Here is a 20,288-nt window from a genome sequence, read left to right as displayed (position 1 = left end):
TTGCTTTTCTTCCATTTTCGGCTACTCGCGACGATGAAGAGAGACTCAAAAAGAACACCCATGCTCAGGCCAAATTCGAACCCGGGGCCCTCGCATTCTAACGCATTGTGATAACCACTTCGTCACGAACGTCAAAAATGCGTTTTTTTAAATATATTTTTCACGAAGTTTTCACATTTACATTACTTTGATTGTAGACGTGGACAGTCCAGTTAATTAATATTTACGCTGCAATATTTCCTTTAGTCCTTTTTTTTTAGTCTGAGAGACACAAAATTCCCTGCATGTGGTTAAAATGATTGATAGTAAGCTACACTGCTGCTTTCCGAACACTTACTTCGACTGCACTGCCAGACACGATCGTCTAAGAACCTGGACTTCAACTCAAACGAGTGTGCCACTTGTTAGCACATATTAATCCCAGCCCTCGTTATAATGTATGGCGTTCAAAACAACGTTTAGATAGAGCTGAGTTCTCTAATTTCCTTGTTCTACGAATAGCTGTCCCTCGGCGCACTCTAGCGATTTTTCTATCCAACATAATAGCAACACTGGTTCTCGCGTTGTGTTGCGTCGATCGCGGCAGATATATTATGTGTGTCGGTCTATACACCTTCTCAGTGTCCTACTGAAAATACACATTTGGGTCCCATTTTCCTCATCTGCAGGCTCACAATTGGGTATCCTGTTGACGAAAATTGCCACCGCTCTCTTGGGAACTCCAGTCTGTCCCTGCAAATACTATTCACGGAGTTCTTCTTAAACAACTTTCATCTTACTTGCACAATAGAAGGCAAAAGGTTATCGTATCTGGTTGCTCTTCGTCGTGGCTCCCTGTAGTTTCCGGTGTGCCCCAAGGAAGTTCTCTGGGGCCCCTGTGTTTCTCTCTCTTCATGGATGACATTCACGAATATATTTCTTCCGAATGTTCAGTATTATTGTATGCTGATGACTGCAAATTATTCCGAAACATTACCTCACTTCAGGACACATGCTATATCCAAGACAATCTCAAACACATTGAACGCTGGTGTCAAGACTGGAATCTCAAATTAAATCCGGATAAATCTGTTGTCATGAGGTTTACCCTAAAATCCAATAACACGGTGCCATCCTACAAGTTATGCAACCAGGTTATTCCGTTCGTACGACAGCACAAGGATCTTGGTGTCATTTTTGATAGCAAACTGACTTTCAACCATCACATAGACTACATAACTTCGAAAGCGATGAAAACACTTGGACTAATTTACAGATTTACAGACGTAACACACGTTTCTGCCCTCAAAACCTACTTTACAATGTGTGTTGTTCCTATTCTTGAATATGGCTCCTGTATTTGGTCAATGGCATGTGAAAGCAATTTAAAGAAAACAAACAAAGTAGTAAGTTTCTTCGCCAGAATAGTCAAACACAGATGCCCAGCCCCTGCAAACTTCTCCAAACAAGAAATTCTATCCACTCTACAAATTCATGACCTTTCTCTTCGCCGTCAACTCTCAGATTTAACCCTACTCTACAGAATCATAATGGACAACTTTTCACCAGCGAACTCTTGCCACTTCTTAATATCAGAATCCCACGTCCCAACAGTAAATGCAACAACTTCTTTTACATTAAATCTTCAAGGCTATCTTTACTTTCGCTTAATCGTGGGAATTTCAAGGAACTTGTTGCATTATTAATATCGAGAAGTTCGTTAGAAATACAGAAACATTACAAAACGAACTTCTTCACCTGTTATTTTAGGCACGAGCCGCTACTGATCTTTAGAACAAAGATCACTTCTCTACAGGCTACAAACCATTTACAACTCATTAAATGACGCTCCGGGCTTCCATTTATCAAAGCAGACTTACAGAGCGGCGTGCATAAAGCAGCTGAAGAGTAAATAATATTATTTTTGCCCTAGTTGTTATTATTCTTGTTATATATGTATATGTGTGTGTATGTGTCCATCTTATTATTTTGTTTATTTCTTTTCCGGTTGATATCCTGATGTAAAATGGATTTTTCTGTATTCAGGACTTTTCAAATAAATAAATAAATAAATTTGAAGCATTTCTGGTGGTCTTCAGCCACCCAAGCCCTCCCCCGGCTACCTGCCCGCCTTTGAGGAAATCTTAGGTGGTGTTGTGGACATTTGGGTGTGTGTAGATATATCTATGGTCATACTCCGCCTCTGTCTCGATGGGCAAGTATCGGTCTTATCAAGTGTGCGAATTAACGGGGGGATGATGAGGATTTCCCCACACAAACATTTTTATCATCCGCAGAAGAAAACATTTTTAATCCCTGACATGGAAGTTTTTGTCCCCTCCCCTCCTCCAAAAGAGAGTGGAACTGAAGCATATAGAAACACCACTGCAACATCATTCGAGAGAACAGTTATTTAACCTTTAAAACAATTGTATCCTATTTCGCGTCAGAGCTAGCGCCGTTGCTCTATCTAAACTTAAACTACGAAAATCTGTTGCCATTGCAAGTAGAGATGACTTCAGCTTTAATCGTTGGGACGTCGATCACATTTCTCGCTGCACGGTGCACGCCGCAATTAATTTGAACGGGCAATTGAAATGTGGAGAGCCTTGTACAGTGGGGTGCGTGAGTATTACCGTCCAAATTGTCCATGACTATTTTCATTAATTTTTCTCTTGCATGCTATGTGTTTTTAAGCGATGGATTTTTATGTACGATGGTGCAGAAGTTGTCTGCAGCTTGTTTTGAGTTTCCTTTTAATTCTTGAAGCTCTTATTGGGTGAAATAAATTGCATGAACATGGTGATGGATAATTTGCACGATAATACTCATGGATCCCACTGTACACAATCAAATAAATCACGAACAAGTCCTTGAATTGAACGCTTAAAAGGAAATGACGTTAGAGACAAAGCCCTTTTTGTCATTGTATCCAAGGTTCGGTCAAAGAATTTATATTTAGGAGTGGTTCTACGACCAATCAGAGCACATGCTATTGAAATCGATTTTCGGAAAGCGACCTCTAGGTCACGTATGCAGATGTAATGGCGGCCGCATGAGATGTAAACGATATATCACTTCACATTTTTAATAGACGATAACTATTCAACCGAGAGGAATAACGTTTCGTATTAAATGGCTTTAGGTACAAAAGAATGGCGCTGCTTAAATGCATACTTTACACGTATGGAAGAATATTTTAGTTTTCTTTTAAATTGTAAACACCGTTCACTCACCATAGATGGTGTAACTCGATGTGCCTTTCGTGCTGTATATATTATACACTGTAATCGCCAAAGCTAACCGAACTGTTCCGTGAAATGCTTTTGTGGAAAGAAGCATTTACTTAGCATTTATCCTAGCAAAAATGTTAAAGGAAATGCTTCCGTCTAAAGTGGACTCGAGAAAATACATCACCACACTTCTTTCGAGTTTCTAATGTGTCCTACTTCTTCCTGTGGAAATAAAATTATCTTTGTTCCGGCTAATCGCTAGCCTATTTATATCTTTTCATGCCGTACCCACTGCCACGTTTTGGTCAAATCTGAACTTGTCCAATTTTTCTTTGATCGTGGATATGAGAAATTTCAGACCATTCAAGATTTCCAATAGGAACGCCGTTCAACGATTTTCAATTTCGGTCAATTCAACGACTTGTTCATGATTAATTTGATCGCGTACAAGGCGCTTTAAGTTTCTTCAGTGTTACTAGTTAAATAGTTATTTTATGCATAAGTTTGGGATTTCTTAGAACGAAAATACACTCATTCTAAATTACGTGTAAATGGTATCAATAGATGTAATGTCCTATAGAACCACTGTTTGAAGATACTCACATGGCAATAGTTTAATTTACTAACTTGGAACAAACACAAAATTTGCACATAGCTGCGGCGCTAGGATTAATCATGGACTGATAGAGTCAAAACAGGGTCTAACGTAGCAAAAAGTTATTAAGAAGTTATTTGTCTCAATGTCCTCTACACGTTGCCAAATTTCCTTGGTGGTTCACAGCAAATCCATGTGTTGATAGGAAGAGGGGTAAAAATTATTAATAGTAGCCTACTATCGGATTAAGAATTATAGATACTCGAGTTTAGACTACAATTAAAAATTTACCACTAGACCTACATTGAAACGAGTTACATCAAAATTTAGCTTATTCAATTCTGAGTTAATCTATGCTAACCAATTTTCTTCGAGTATGCCTTGTATTTCTTATCGTTTTGAGAACAAAAAAGGGCCGTTTTTTTGTTTTTTTTTTAGTTTTGCAAACGATCGCCATCTTTGAAATTCTGTAAATCAAAAACGGGTTGTCCGATCGTTATGAAATTTTAGTAGGGTGAAGGCAGAAGGGTTTTAAACACAATTATTAATTTTCAGGTTTTCAAAATTACTTAAGGAACAGTTCTTAGCAATTTTTGCGAAACAACGTTTTCTTAGTATTGGGTAGTTCTACAAATACTATATTGGTCTTCTTTTGAAGATCTTTGCATTTGTTTTTAAAATGCATTGTCATTGTCAATTCACATTGCGAAAAGTAGTTTATAGAGATTCAGCGGAGTAAAGCTGTTCGCGAAACGTGGCAACACCGCAAGTATTAACTCGCAGCGTCCCATCACCTTCTCAAACTGGAGAAAGCCGAATGGCTTGTTCTAGTCACGTGAGCGACGTCATCATCTGTAGGCGAGACAGCCGCCATGTTTGATTTATTTGTTGGAAGCAATGTTGGATCGTTTTTAGCGTATGTGGAATTGCAATGCAATTTTAAGAACTGCAACGAAGGTTAAGTGAAGTGGGAGCGTACAAGAAATATGGTCTATAAGTGTTGTGTTCTCAATTGTAGAGGAAATTATGATGAGAACAGTAAGACTAATGTATTTAGATTTCCTCAAGATGTTACTGAAAGGCAGAAATGGATTAGGGCAATTCCACGTAATTTTGACCCTACGATGAACTCCAGGGTAAGTAACACAGACTTTATACTTATAAATAAACGAGAGATAGTTTAGTTCATAATGTAAAGATTTAATGTGCACGAAATAGACATCTAACATAATTTCAGATTTGGTCAAGTTATACTTGTTTCTTGCAAATCATTCTTGATCACCAGTATCGAATTGGTAAATCTAACCAAGCTAATTTCTTAGAAATGCCAAATTTAACTTCAATTACTATATTTGGTTAACGTTACATAGTTGTTTATCGATGCAAAATGAAATGTTCAACGTTATAAAATATTGTTACATCTACCAAAGCAGTCTTTTTCGATAACATGTTCGTCATCGAGAATTCTATACAAATTTTTAGTTTCAAAGTATGCTTAAGGAAAGAAAACTATAGAACTGAGCAAAATTGAAATATATGCACATTTATAATCTTATTTTTAGCCCGTTGATCTGCCTCTTTAGGTTAATCGGAGATAATAGAAGGCAAGTTGATGTTTAGGTTATGCATTGAAATACAAAGTACATTGTGTAACAACAAGCAATTTGTTGGAATATTTTCTTGTATAATTATACAAGAATATATTGTTTATGTTTCAAATAAACGTTTTCACACAAAAAACCATACTTTTTACCGAACTATGTGAATAAGCAAACATAGTCAATTCGTTGAACTTTCTTTTTCTTGAATATATTTATTCATATTCTTTACTTGCATGTGTATAAATCATTTTGGCTCTACAAACTTTTATGTGACAGTCATTTTTGGTATTCCTAAACAAAATGATTTAGAAATTTTTACTGATGTTTGGTTATTGCAAACATATAAATCGCCAAACTGTCAACCTAACCTTTTTCGTTAGTCTAAGCAATTTTTTTTTCTCTGTACCAACCGTAACCTGAATCCTTAAACAGTCTTGTAAAAAGTATTGGTTCAATTTTTTAAAAAAAATTTATAACTACTAGTACTGAGGCTTGCTGATGTCATGTTTCATTGTTGTTATTTAGCGTCGCTTTTCTACAATTTTTGGTTAATGGCGCCGATGAGAACGAATAACGATATGATGAAATTGATGTAGCACTCACAAAGAACATCCGTGCCCCGGTCGGATTCGAACCCCGGATCCCCTGGCGTTGTGCTAATCTCTCAGCCACCGAGTCGATTCTGATGTCAGGTGACCTCAATGAGAGAATATTATTTTCCTTTGAACAAAGTATTACATGTCTACTTGACTACAGATTAAGTAACTAAATACTGTACATGTGTATTGTTAATAAATTGTAAGAGCTTTACCAGTTTGTTCATTCTATGCTGGTGACAATGAATGTCATACCCGCCTATGGTCTTTTTACTGCCAATTCCTGGCATTCTTAACCTCACGTCACGATTTGCTGAAAATTTTCATGGTAACCACACACTTGTATTTCTATATTTCAAAAACGGTCACAATTTCTGCAAGATTTGCATTCCCTTATATCTTAAGTTCTGCTTGTATAAAGCAAGTACCTAATAGTTCACTTCATTCTAAAGCTCCCACTTTACCTTTATGTTCCCAGTTATAATGCCATTTTTCATTATGATATTTCCAGGTGTGCCAGGCACATTTCAAGACTGGGGACATTGAATGGGAGACTGTGAATGTGGATAACCGTACAGGAAAAATCTTCAGGCTTGCTTTGGCAAGACCTCGGATCCGTCCAGGTGCAATCACATCAATTTTCACTGGATGTTCATCATACCTGTCTTCTGGAACGCAATATGAAGAGGCACGAGAATGTCCAGAAAAGAAGAAAGAAAAGAGGGAGGCAGAAGCTTTAAGAAGAGCAATTGCAGACAGTATAGGGACAAAAAAAAGAGTATGACGCAACTCACACATTTTCGACTTTAAATGAACTGAAGGATCAGATTAACAAAATCCATCGTTCTTTGCAGTGGGATATTTTGCAAAAGAAAAGTTGTATTATTTTCTTATCCCTCAACCTCTCTGAAAAGCCCCATGCAGTTAAGTATGTTGTTGTAAATTACTCACTTTCTTTGTCAATGTTTTATCGTGGAGATGAAATTAATGAGAAGAGATTTTCACGTAAGGTATCAACTACACATGCTATTGAAGATGCAATACATTTTCTGGAAATGTTCGACAGTGTAGAATCAGCATGTAATATTAGTGATGTTTTGGAAGCCATTGAAATCCTTCTGGACAATGTAAAAGAGACTGTACATGATAGTAGAGTGTCAGTGCTTCATTTTATAAAATCACAGATACGGCTGTTAAATGTTCGTAAAGAACGGCTGAGTCATGATTCTGAGATTATTGTTTTCTCATCGTTGTTGAATTTTATGTCTCCATGTGCATATAGGTTCATCCGTGATTAAGGATATTTTATTTTACCCCATCCAAATACTTTGAAGAAATTATGTTCAGATATCCTCGCAAGTCCAATCGCAGAGCAAACTGAAGGCAATTTTCTAATGCATACAAGAGAAAGTGGCTCACCTTAAAGACTATGAGTTGTACTGCTCATTGATATTGGATGAAATTCATATCAAATCCTACATCGATTATAAGGGAGGTACAATTCAAGGTTATTAGAAGTAAGGTTGGGCCAATCCGTTGTTTACTCGAAATGACGAAACGACGGTAAGAAGTGAATTTATCCATGAAATGAATTCCAAATCTATGCGCTAGTGTTGCACTATGCAGATAGGAAAACCATACCAAAAAACTGAAAACACGAAATCGAGTACACAAATGAGCATTTCCACCCATTTACATTTTGTGGCTTCATACAAATTGAAAATAAATATCGATAGGTACTTATTGTTATGCGGGACAGAATATTATTGATCGGAACGGGAATTTTTTTAAATCCTGACATTCGGGACGGGAAATATTCGCAATTTCTCGACTAGTCGGGAAATTTTCGGGACGGGAAATTTCCGAAATTTTCCGAGGCATTGAAAATTTCAAATTTTACACGTCATTTTCACCTTAATTGATTGTCTTTGCATTTCTGGAATGAAAACTAACAATTTCCGATAAGTTCCAGGCACTTGCAATGTAGAAAAGAAAAGAATTAATACCGTTTTAAAATGACCATTCGGTATTTCCCGACTGCTCGGTATCCAGAAAAGTAGGGAAGTCATTTGCTGGAGTCGGGATAGGGACGGAATTTTTCTTTCCGATCCCGGTCCCGACTTTTCTAGATAGCGCACACCACTTGTTATTATTATTTATTACAAGATACATCTTCCAAGTACGTTGAACATAATGTACTGTGCATACCAGAAAAGAAAAGTTCAAATGAGCATTTATGTACGCTATATTTACACTAGGCAATGCACTTGTATTTTTTTCTTTAGTGCACATGTTTCCGCGAATATATCACAGTGTGCCTAACATGAAATGTAATACTGTTCAACTTTGCTTTCACGCAAACTTGGCATGTAGTAATATTTTCATTCTCACAAGCAGCGGCGTGCCCAATGGGGAGTTGGTGGGGGTTATAACAGTTCCCGTTGGCCCAGTATTCCTAAAAAGAAAGAACGTCAAATGTAGGAAAAGATGACAAAATGAGGGATGACTACCGTAAATACGTAACCCCTCCCTTTCGAAAATCCTGGGCACGCCACTGCAGTCTCAGGTTAACATGCAAGGGCAGATTTTTTCCACCTTTCGATGTGTAGTATTTAATTTCTGCAGTAGAAACCAAGTGTGGCTTCTTACCGATGTGTAAAATGATTAATACGACAACTTTCGTGTCGGTATTTTATAAGCACAAAATATATACGAAGTTTTGTTCAAAGCTAAGTTGGTTACTGCGAAGCCGTAATTAGATTTTGATAAGCTGTAGGAGTTTAGCTTAATGGTTTAATTTTTGCTTTGTAACTTGGTCATAAAGTACAATTCAATTGCAGAAGTATTGTATTTTTTAATATAGCTTATACGTTCTATGAAATAAATGTTAATGTGTCTGTAATGGTCTTACATAGTAGTATACATTTTTAAGAATAATTCAGTGAATTGAATACGTTGCCACAAATATTAAAAATACTATTACTAATTTGTATAATACATTTTAAACTTATGCTCTATAGAATCCTTAAAAATATCACCAGTATTTTTTTCATATAATCAAAAGAACATCACGTTATGAATCTCCTGTATGTGATTGAAGAGTAATCAAACAAACGCCATATTATATATTGTTCCATTGGCCGTTAAGGAACAAACACAGACACGCCCTATTTAACAGACCGCACAGAGCCAAGATACCATTTCCTGTATCATACACTCCCTCTTATCGTCTCCCTCCCCTCGTACAATGGGGATATTATATAGTTTTGCCAGTCAGAGTAGTATTTAATTTTAAAATTTGTGTGTATATGCAAGTTTGTGATCAGTGTTACAGTTCAGTGAAGTGAAGTATAGTATTGCGATAACTATATGACCACAACTACTACTACGTATTCAATTCTATGGTACTCCTCCACAATTCCCAGTGTTGTACACCTTCTTGACCAAGACTGGCACACACCCGGCGGTGAGGGTCACGAAGAAGAAGAAGAAGAATTACAAACGCTGTCTTGACTTTTTTATATTGTTTAATCAGCACTATAGTAACATCTGGAAACTATTGTCATTTGTGATCTGATTTTGTACCGTGTTCTCAGTCCTCAGTATAAAATGAAAAATGCCTTCGTGCGCAATAGTAGGATGCAGAAATTACAGTGCCAAAACAAAAGGCATTATATACCACGTTTTTCCAAAGGATTCTTCCGTCACCGAGCTTTGGATTCGTGTTTGTGGAAACTCTAACGTGAATCATGCGAATGCTAGAATCTGCAGTGCGCATTTCTGCCCACAAGATTATGTACGTGATCTGAAAAGCGAACTTTTAGGTTTACATCGGAGAAAGATTCTTAAGCAAGATGCAGTACCAACGATGAATTTGGTACCACCTGATGAAATTATTTCATTTACTAAAGTTGACAATTCCAACTTTGTGCCCATACATGGAGGAATAATGAGTGAGAAAAAAAAGCAAACAAGAGATAAAGAAATACAGGTAAATGAACATAGCTCGTTGATACAAAAAGCATTAGAAACTAGAATCAGAAACCTAGAAATAAAAAACAGGCGGTTGAAAAATCAAGTTGATCAACTTACAAGACAAACAAGGCGATTGAGGCAAACTCTAAGAAAGAAAAGTAATGAAATCAAGCAAAGTAAAATAAACGTCAAAGAAACTGCAACTAAAACATTGACAAGTATATTTACGGAAGCACAGGTTGACTATCTTGTTAATGGAAAGAAGAATGTTTGCTGGAAAAAGGACGACATAAGCCGAGCCCTAACGTTGAGATGCATTTCCAAAAGATGCTATAGTTATTTGAGGTCCAAAATGCACATGCCATTACCAGCATTATCGACTCTTAAGAGGTGGGTCTCGCGTTCTTTCCATTGTAATACTGGGTTTTTACACGATGTATTAACATTAATGAAGAATCAAGCATTTCAACTAGGGAAAAATGAAATATTAAGTGTTTTGTGCTTTGATGAGATGAACATTGACTCTCGAAGGTCGTATGATCAAGAGGAAGATAAGGTATATGGCCCTTACAGTCAAGTGCAAGTAATTATGGCACGTGGTTTGATAAGTAATTGGAAACAACCAATATATTATAACTTTGATGTGCAGATGACAGGATCATTGCTAAAGAGTGCAATTACAGAGATGCACGATGTTGGATTTAAAGTGGTAGCTGTAGTTTGTGACTTGGGAGGCAAAAACTCTAAAGTGTGGAACGATTTGGCAGTAACATACATGAATCCTTGCTTTACGAATCCCACAGAACCAAACTCACGAGTGTGGGTTTTTTCGGATATACCACACATGATGAAGCTGCTCCGAAACCACTTTGTAGATAATGGTTTAACTCTATCTGGAGGGAAGCATATCGGTAGGGAAATCATTGAACGGCTTTTAACTATCGATTGTGGAGAAATAAAGCTGTGCCCTAAATTGACACAGTATCACCTATCTGTGTCAGGAAGAGAACGACAGCGTGTATCCCTTGCTTGCCAGTTATTTTCGAAACATACTGCAGAAGCAATTAGCTACACAATTCCCGAAGAACAAGAGACTGCAAATTTCTTTCACCTGGTCAACGATGCATTCGACATAATGAATAGCAGAATCCCCCAGAAAGCTGACGCTTCTGTAGGAAGTGCTTTCGGACTTGAATATCAGGCTCAGGATGAAGTGCTAAAAAAATTCTACAACACGTGTCAGCATATGAGAGTAGGTAAATCCTTGTCACTTCTACCCTTCCAGAAAGGATTCATGACATCCATTCGCTCCCTCTTGGGTCTATACAATGATATGAAAAGTTGTAGTATAGATTATTTATTAACATCACGGTTAAATCAGGATTGTCTGGAAAATTTGTTTTCACAAGTCAGGGCAATCGGAAGGACACACGACAACCCTCTCCCTGTCGACTTCAAAAACCGCCTTCGACTTCTTATTATGAGCAGGAATGTAGGGAGTATAATCCTGGAAAATACTTCGCCTGTTACGATGGAGTGCAACAATAACTCAGACTACTTTACTTCCCAACTTTTCACAGGCCTGGTTCCTGAAATGGCACAGGTCCTCTCTGTGATTGAGAGTGATGAAACAGAAATTCGCGATGTTACTGTGAACAATTTAACCCTAGAGTGCGTACCTTTCCCAGTCGTTGAAAGTGAGTGTTGTGAGGAAGGCTTGCGATATTTGGCAGGCTACGTAGCTTTCCGATGCCGAACAGTAGATAAAACTCTTGGGCATCCTACTGGCGAGGTTCTACAGATCTCACCACGTAATTTTTCTACCAGTGGTTGGATCGAGAAAATATCACGAGGCGGTTTGATCGTTCCATCAGAAAAATGGCTGGAGAAAGTGAAGGAATTCGAAGTTATCTTTGGTACTATGCACGGTAGAACAGTAGCTAAAGGACGGGGAATAATCAAAACACTGGCCAAAGCGTTAGCAGACAAGAGCCCCGAACTTGATCCTTGTGTTATAAAGGTGTACGCACGGACAAGAACCTTTATCCGTATTAGGCATTTAAACGTCGCAGATAAAGCTGAGAGATGCAAAGCGTACCACCGGAAGAAAGCAAGGAAATGGATAGCTTCTACGCGTTCCACTGACCTTGACGTGCTCTCTCTTGGACCTCAATGCAAGAAGCCGCACTTGGTTTCTGCTCCAGAAATTAAAGACTCCACATTAAAAGGTGGAAAGAGTGTGACATTGCACGGTAACCTGAGAGAATGAACTATTTTTTTGAGCCAGATGTGACTGATATTATTGTTGAACAATAAATGAGAAGAGAGAAGTTGTTATGTTTGGTTCCGAAAGTTCAAAGTTCTCATCTTTGCCCTACCTACCAGAAGTGACCCGGGTAAGGTCGGCGTGTTTACATAACACCTATAAATACTGCAGATCTTCGATACGTTATATTTTTTAGATTTAATTTCCAATCAAAGTTGTATTTTTGCTGTTTAAGTTGTGTTATGTTAATTTACGTTGTGATATTTCTTTAGTTTAGAGTGAGTGAGTGATTCTAACATTTTGTGTGCATCACATAAGGACAAAACTCAGGACAGCACAAACACAGTCCTACGAGGATTATACGGGCTTTAGGTCCAGACACCAGAGCCTCGTTAGTCTGCAAAATGCAGTCCAAGATGTACTCCGTGGACGTTGGGTTGTTGAATTGGGTGTACTAACCTATAGTCTAGTTATATCTATTAATTAGTAAAAACAATAATACTTTAAGAAAGTTAAGAAGTAATTTAGTGTATTTTGTAATGGAAAATGTGACACAAATAATCTTCTATAAAACAAATGTTACATTAACAAGCTCTTTACTGTGGTTCTAAATTTTTACGCATTTTTATTCATGAAGAGATAGATAATAGTAGGCAAATTGTCCATCGCTATTTTCATCTTTTTTGTTCTACATCCTGTGTTGTTTTAAAAAATGGAAAGCGGGTGTTTACCTCTGCTTATTTCAATTTGTAATCACCAGATTGGGGAAAACAGACTGGAGGAAAATGGTGATGGGGAAATTCGCCTACCATTTCTTTGCCATTGGTGTACAATTCTCTCTCGCTTTTCCCTACATATTCACATAAAGCAATAAAAATACAAACTGTTAACTTTTCATTCCATTTTGGTTATTTATTAAACGGTACGTGTTTGTATTTATATTTGATAAATTTACTTTGCTCTTCCGGCCATTTAAGTCAATTGAGATGATGAAGAAGTGATAAAATAGATGAATGGAAAATCACAGTTCCCCTTACTTATAAGAGCGACCACAAGAAAAAGAACCTTCCTCCTCTTTCGTTCAACTCGGGCTACAAGAGAGCATGCTCCACTCTCCCCCTTCCCTCCACACTGGAGTACGGTGCACAGGAGTCGCGAGTTTGCGCAGGTTTCTCTGCTTGTGGTTCCACTATAATAGTAATATAAAATTGTACACTGACCTCACTTACTTCTCCGGCAGTTTGTTTCTTTATACATCATATTTGGAGAAGATACAATCATATACAATTCAATCTATAGTTGTACGTACACTGTATATAACACACCTGGATGTACAGGGTCAAGGAAAACAAAGAAATGAGCATAATTTTCTCTTCGGAGAAGATGTTGAACCTAAACCAAAAAAAAAGAAACTCAAATAATGAATTCGACAATGTAAATTGATGAGATTTAGTAAATCATTTGATGAAGTGAACTAATTCTGAGTGGACTAGTCGCAAATGACATAATCAGCTCAGATCCTATTACTTCTTCATGGTATGTGACGTAAAGTTCCCGCCCAACCGTTTGACGGCGTTAGTGGCTATCGCATCTCCTTTTCCACAGCCTGTAGTACACATCCTCATCTAGACATTGTTCTTGTTCTGGTGTTTAATATCTGCATACTGCAACACTGTCGTTTTGTCATTTCACGTGACTTCACATTGAAGTGATGCATTCACTTGGCCGGTCACACGTCATCGAAAGCAAAAACTTCAACCGTTACCATGGTTTTGGGCCAGGGCTGGTACAATTGTTGGCACTGCAAATGATAGTTCTGAAGCTGCAAAAAGTGCTCACGTATTTATGATTAACAGTGTGCTCTCTAAGTACAAGGAAGTTGTACATATATTACCCGTGAAAACTTTAACTGCTGATTCATTGCATTGCGTAATTAAGAATGTCATATTGGGACTTAAAAATTTAGGTATTAAGATTATATGTGTTGTTTCAGATAACAACATGATAAATAGGAAATCTATGTCCATGTTTAATGTTGAACATAAACAGAACTTTGTGTATATTCACCCATGTGATAAGAAGAGGCCTTTGTTTTATCTTGTGGACACTGTGCATTTATTTAAGTGTATTAGAAACAACTGGATCAATCAGAAAAATGAAAATGTGAGTGTTATTTACCCAGATTTTGAAAACCTGTGTGATATTCATGTTGCATCATTCGCAACTTTAAGAATACTCTTTAGTATGGAAAGTGATAATATCCTAAAATATGCTCATAATTTATCATTAAAATCTCTGTGGCCAACTTCCCTAGAAAGACAAAACGTGAAACTAGTTGCTCAAGTTTTCAACCATATGATAATTGAAGGTTTAAAGCAACAAGGGCCAAAACACAATTTGCCGAACTATGAAGACACTGCAGAGTTCATTAAGATTGTTTTAAACTGGTGGGAAGTAGTTAATGTCAAGTCTCCATGGAAAGGTGCGAGGTTAAGAAACATTTTACAGTATCCTATGACAAACGAAGCCTCAGATGAGAGACTCTTGTACCTACATAAATTCCTTGTTTGGTTGGAAAAGTGGGAAAGTTTGAACATCTCGTCAGGAAAACTCACTAGAGAAACTTCCAGTGCCCTGAAAATAACCACACATAGGCTAATTGAAATAACCAGATATTGTACAGAAGAGTTAGGAATGCAATACCTTTTGCCAGGAAAATTTCAATCAGACACACTTGAGCGAGATTTGGCCAATACCGACAGTTGGCAGGTGCGCAGTACAATGTATCTCTCCGTCAGATTTTTGAGACGGAACACAAACTGCGTCTTGCCAGCAGAATGAAGTTGAAACTGAAGTCACTAAAATATGGTGACATCTTTGTAAATCAAATTGACGAGCATGGTACATCTGAATTGACCCTGGCAGTTACAAACTTGGCTACGTTTCAGAGTTTGAAAATTTGTGCTGCGGATATTATGGAAGCGAAGAGAGATCTTCCTATTTTGATGTACCTAGCAGGCTATTGCTCTTACATTTCAAGAAAAAAATTGACGTGTGATGACTGCAGCAACATTCTAGTTTTGGACAAGACTATGCAATATCTTCCAAACGATTCATTGGATTTTATAAAAAGTTTGGACAGAGGTGGATTGTTGTGTCCTTCAGAGGTGGTTGTTGATATTGTGCTGATCAATTATGTTGTTGTCAAAAAACTGATAAGCTGTGAATATGAAGTGGAATTCTTGAAGCAGTAAACCAGCGGGAAGTGGCATTCAATCTCAGTCTTGTGAAGTTGAGAGAAGATGAAGATAAGTGGTGGGTGAGCTGCAATAATGGACACGAATGCGAAAAGGTTTTGAGAATAATTTTGTGGTCATCAACAAATGCTTTGTTAAATAATTATTGTAAAAAAGCAAATAACTTTGTTTAAGGCCGACACAAAAGAAGGAAACTCTCCACACTCTAAACTTCTTTGCTGTTTGCCTTATTAATTGTTGAAAAAATAATTGATGTTTGTAATAAAGTGCTATCTATCGTCGTCTTTTCATGAACGGAAAGACAATGATATAATAATAATAATAATAATAATAATAATGAAAGTGCTAGCGATGCTTCTGTGAGTTTATTAATTGATTAGGCAACTCGGCGAATTTTCTCTGAACGTAACATGCGGGGTTTAACTTATTCTATTTGTTTTTACTTTTTTATATATATATAAAAACTGTAACGAGTTTTATGTAAAACTTTAAAATATTACCGATAATATATCACAAATACACGCATTTTTAAAAAAATTTCCACCAGGAAGTTTGAATGATTTTCAACATGAATTTGTGTGACATTAGGGATTTTTTTGTGGTGGCCAAAGTTGCTTCTTGAACGAAGAATGTTGGTGTAAATATTTAATATTTCTTCTATCTCTTCTAACTATATTTACGGTGAGGATAAATGTTCAAATGTAACTTCCTCTGAGCTTCCAGTCCTTCCAAAAGAGAAACAAATGAACTTAAATTCTCTACGATAAAATATTGTCTTCCTTGTACAGTGTTGAGATGATCGCCTCCAGATGATGACGTCAGGACTGAGCGCTGCGGCCTGAGCCTCTCTAAGATGGTCTTGAGCGTCCGCCGGCAGTTTCCGTGGTCCAACGGACATCGCTGTGTGCCGTGTTGCCACGTTCCGTGAACAGCTTTAATATGTCGGTTTTAGTGTATAATTTTACAATGAATTGAAGGTGTATACATTTTCAATTTTCAAGGGCCTCGCGGTTCCTAACGGCGGCCCTGATTGGACCCTTTTTGAATCCGATAATTGACGTATGTCGTAACATTGCATTTTGGCGTTCCAACGTTCGGTCTTTTGTAACATTGCATTTTGGCGTTCCAACGTTCGGTCTTTTGTAACATTGCATTTTGGCGTTCCAACGTTCGGTCTTTTGTATACATTAAACAAATGCCATATAAAGAGGTTCAAAGTTTGCCCAGCAAAATGTAATGGATGCAAACCTGCATCAAATAAATGTAATATTCAGAACATCACTTATTTCAATGCTCCTCCATAAATCGGGCAAAACGTTCTACCACCTCCGAATTGGTATACAGAAAAGGGGTATAACAATCTGTGGTATAACCATTTGTGGCACCGTAACGATCAGTATGATCTCTCAAATGTAACGTTCAACGACCTCTACAACCCCAGACATTTAGCCATCACCTTTCCAGTTAGGAAATAATTAGAAACACCAAAGGAATGTCAGACATTGCTGAGCCTCCTTGAGCTTCCTTGATCGCCATCGTTGCAAACAGGTGTAAACAATGACAATCAAGGAAGAGACTCAGGTAACTGAGTCGGCATTTTTGAGTAAATTCGAGTGAAATAAATGTCTGGAGGAACGGAGGTCAGTGGTCAATTCTAAACTAGCAGTCGGTCAGTTCTAAGCCAGCAGTCAGTACGAGATGATTAGTCAGAGAAGGAGAGGGAAGTCGGTGCTGTAAAACTTCCACAGCAACGGACACTTCGTTTATTACAAGTCCGTGGGTTCAACACTCGAAGGAACACTTCCACGGAGAGAGACAGGTATTTCCTATCAACATGCTGATCAAATCTGTAGGGGTGTGAAACTCAAGAGTTGTGTATTGCAATTCAGTTAAGTGCTTAATTAGTACCTCTTGCTCCTTACCATCGAGCTCACAATGAGCAGCTAGTTGCTCTACCATCAAAGATGAATGATGAGTGAGCTACATGAACCCAGTTCGATCACACGTTCTTGCAGGATGTTAGGGCACCTTTGACCACTTGAAGGTAAACGGGATCACTTTCACTTTCATTACGCCCCCTTCAAAACTCCCAGCAAGGATACATGCTGTGCCAACACATAAACAACAGAGCCTCAGATGATTTTTAGTCCTTGTCAAGATCGAATTTGTTTCTTTAAAATATTGTCAAAAAGCAATATATTTTGAAAATACACCTCACAGATATACCAAAATCAATGTTTCATCATATTGATTGATTGATTTGTTGTTTTAAGTCCACTTTATGCACAGAAAGGCTAATCGGGACTGAACCTACAGTTTAAAGTGGGATTCGAACCACTTATGTGCCTCCACCGGGTATCGAACCTTGGGCCCTTGGTTACAAGGCGACGACGCTACCACTGCGCCATCGAGGAGGCTGTTTCATCATATTAGTGCAATCGTTGATTACATTGCATGATGATAGAAGTCTTCTCTACAATTAAAACTTAACAATATCTGATTTAATATTTTAAAGTATATATTGCCTAATGCATATTTTATCTTTATAATGTATCTCTCACTGACGTATCCTTTATCACAGATGTAATGCAGAAGCGTGATTTAATGTCTGAAAATAAATTAAAATTACAATCGCTCACTGCTAGTTCCTTTCTAAATACTACATTATATCTCGTTATTTTCAGTAGTTTTCTAGCTTTCGTTATTGGGGGAAACAGTGAACACATAATATGAATTGTGTAGAACACAGTAAATTCTGTCGATACCAATAATATTATACTTAGCAGATATACGCTTCTCGAGATATCGCTGCACGAGATATCCTGCCTTCGGAAGAAGTTTTCAGTAATCTGAAGATTATGGGTTCAAAATACGCGACTTTTTTTAGAAAATTGGTGCCGAGAAAATATGAATTGTGTAGATTGATGTTTATTCTGTGGATATATGTTGTATCGTATTGAATTGTTCTACGCTTCATGACAAAATCGCTACACGAACATTTGTATGCATTTGGAGGAAGTTTTCAGTTATCTGAAGACTTGGGGAACAAAATACGTGATTTTGCAGAAAATTGGTGGCTAGAAAATATGAATTTGGTCTCAGCTGATACTGAGTTGTAGTTCATTCTGTGGATACATATTGTATCGTGTTGAATCGCCTCACGTTTCTTGAGAAATCGCGGCGCGAACATTTGTCTGCTTTTTGAAGAAGTTTTCAGTAATCTGAAGATTGTGTGTTTAAAATACGTGATTTTGAAGAAAATTGGTGGCGATAAAATATGGGTATACTGAAGTTTATTCTGTCGATACATGTTGAATGGTATTGAATTGTTCTACACTTATTCACAAAATCGCGGGGCGAAAATTGGTCTGCTATTGGAAAGAGTTTTCGGTAATCTGAAGAATATAATTTCAAAATATGCGCTTTAGAAGAATATTGATGGCGATCGCGACACGTAGAAATCTTATGAACACGGAAAGATATCTTACTTTCTAATTCTAAGAGAAAATGTTGATATTTTAATGTAAAAAGTTTAAAGCACATGTGCATGCATCTATGTTTGTGATGTTCGCTAGTTACGCGTATTGGAAGCAACTCAATGCCATTATGGCCATTCGTGCCTAACGACACATCGGATAATCCCTCCTAAAATCCCTCCTGCTGGTTTGCAACACTCTCCAGTTTAAGCTATCGTGTTCTTCTGCGAACTGACTTAATTCCAACATAAAGGGAAAAGCAAAATATACTCACAAATAACATACTGTGGACATAACTTAACAAGCGTTTCGTCAATACCGTTATTCCAAACCAACACATGTTTGCTTCTCGTTAATCGAACCCGAAAGTACTGACGAGGTTAATTCGTTTCCGCTTCTCCGCTTGAGACAAAAGCATCGAGCAACGAGGAAGCACAGATAATGTCTTAGTGCTACATGTGACGCATAATAAATGTCCCCCTAGACATGATAACATAAGATAAGATAAGATTGATTTCATCCATAAATCACTTTCTTATAGGGGTGTGCGGTATCAACGTTTTAATGTTTAAATACATTTCCGACATTCTGGAATGTTTACGCTTCGTTACCTCCAAATCGACTTCGGGATTTCCCGAGGAGTCGAGATCCTTGACTGAAAATTTTAATATCTCGCAAATTTTCCATCGCTTCCGGAATTTTGTTCATCTGATGCTAACTGAATATCGATTTCGCATTCACATGTGGAAAGACGAGGAGGGTGCTTGCTCAATATGGCTTCATTTATGATAACACTCCCCTTTCCAAAGTTACAATTAGAAAATACAGTGATGTCCTGCCGGTCCGTACTCCAGGGGGGTGGGGGTCATGCCACATGGTTATCCACTGCCATGAATAACAGAAAATTATAGGAAATTTGATAATATTGTCAATTTGGACTATCAGTGAGCTGACTTTTCCCGTTACCTTGGATTACATTACTATAATTCTATAATTTTAGATCTGGCTGCAATAATACAGTAACGTTGGTGGTAGCATCTAATACTCCAAGAGCATTTCGGATCCTCATTTTGTTCCACGCTGACTCCCGTGACAGAGTTCTTAGCCCAGAGCGCTACGACGCCAGAGGTCCCGGGTTCGAATCATGGCCTGAGCATGGGTTCCCTCAGCAATTTCATCATATCATCACTCAACCTCATAGTCGAGATTAGCCAAAAAGGCAGAAATGCGACAATAAATAACAAAAAAATGCAAATTACAATTTCATTGGCAAAAAAATAATGGACGTCTATACGAATATCTTGTCAATA

The 20,288-nt window shown here is 37.6% G+C and overlaps 1 protein-coding gene across 2 annotated transcripts in view; it reads right to left on the bottom strand.

Annotated features, from left to right (window-relative positions):
- Positions 1–19,387, bottom strand: part of LOC145991547 (23 kDa integral membrane protein-like) — a 105,148-nt gene extending 85,761 nt beyond the window's left edge. For both annotated transcript variants that reach the window (XM_083127618.1, XM_083127692.1), the window contains exon 1: positions 19,253–19,387. In XM_083127618.1, the coding sequence (XP_082983744.1) occupies positions 19,253–19,318 (66 nt within the window). In that variant the 5' untranslated portion in view covers positions 19,319–19,387. The remainder of the gene's footprint in view (positions 1–19,252) is intronic.
- Between the last annotated feature and the right edge of the window lie 901 nt (positions 19,388–20,288).

This window comes from Lepisma saccharinum, chromosome 1, assembly GCF_977018435.1.
Source record: "Lepisma saccharinum chromosome 1, izLepSacc3.1, whole genome shotgun sequence".
Taxonomy (NCBI): domain Eukaryota; kingdom Metazoa; phylum Arthropoda; class Insecta; order Zygentoma; family Lepismatidae; genus Lepisma; species Lepisma saccharinum.
Note: the sequence above shows the minus strand (reverse complement) of the source record. Positions and strands in the feature narration are given on the sequence as shown.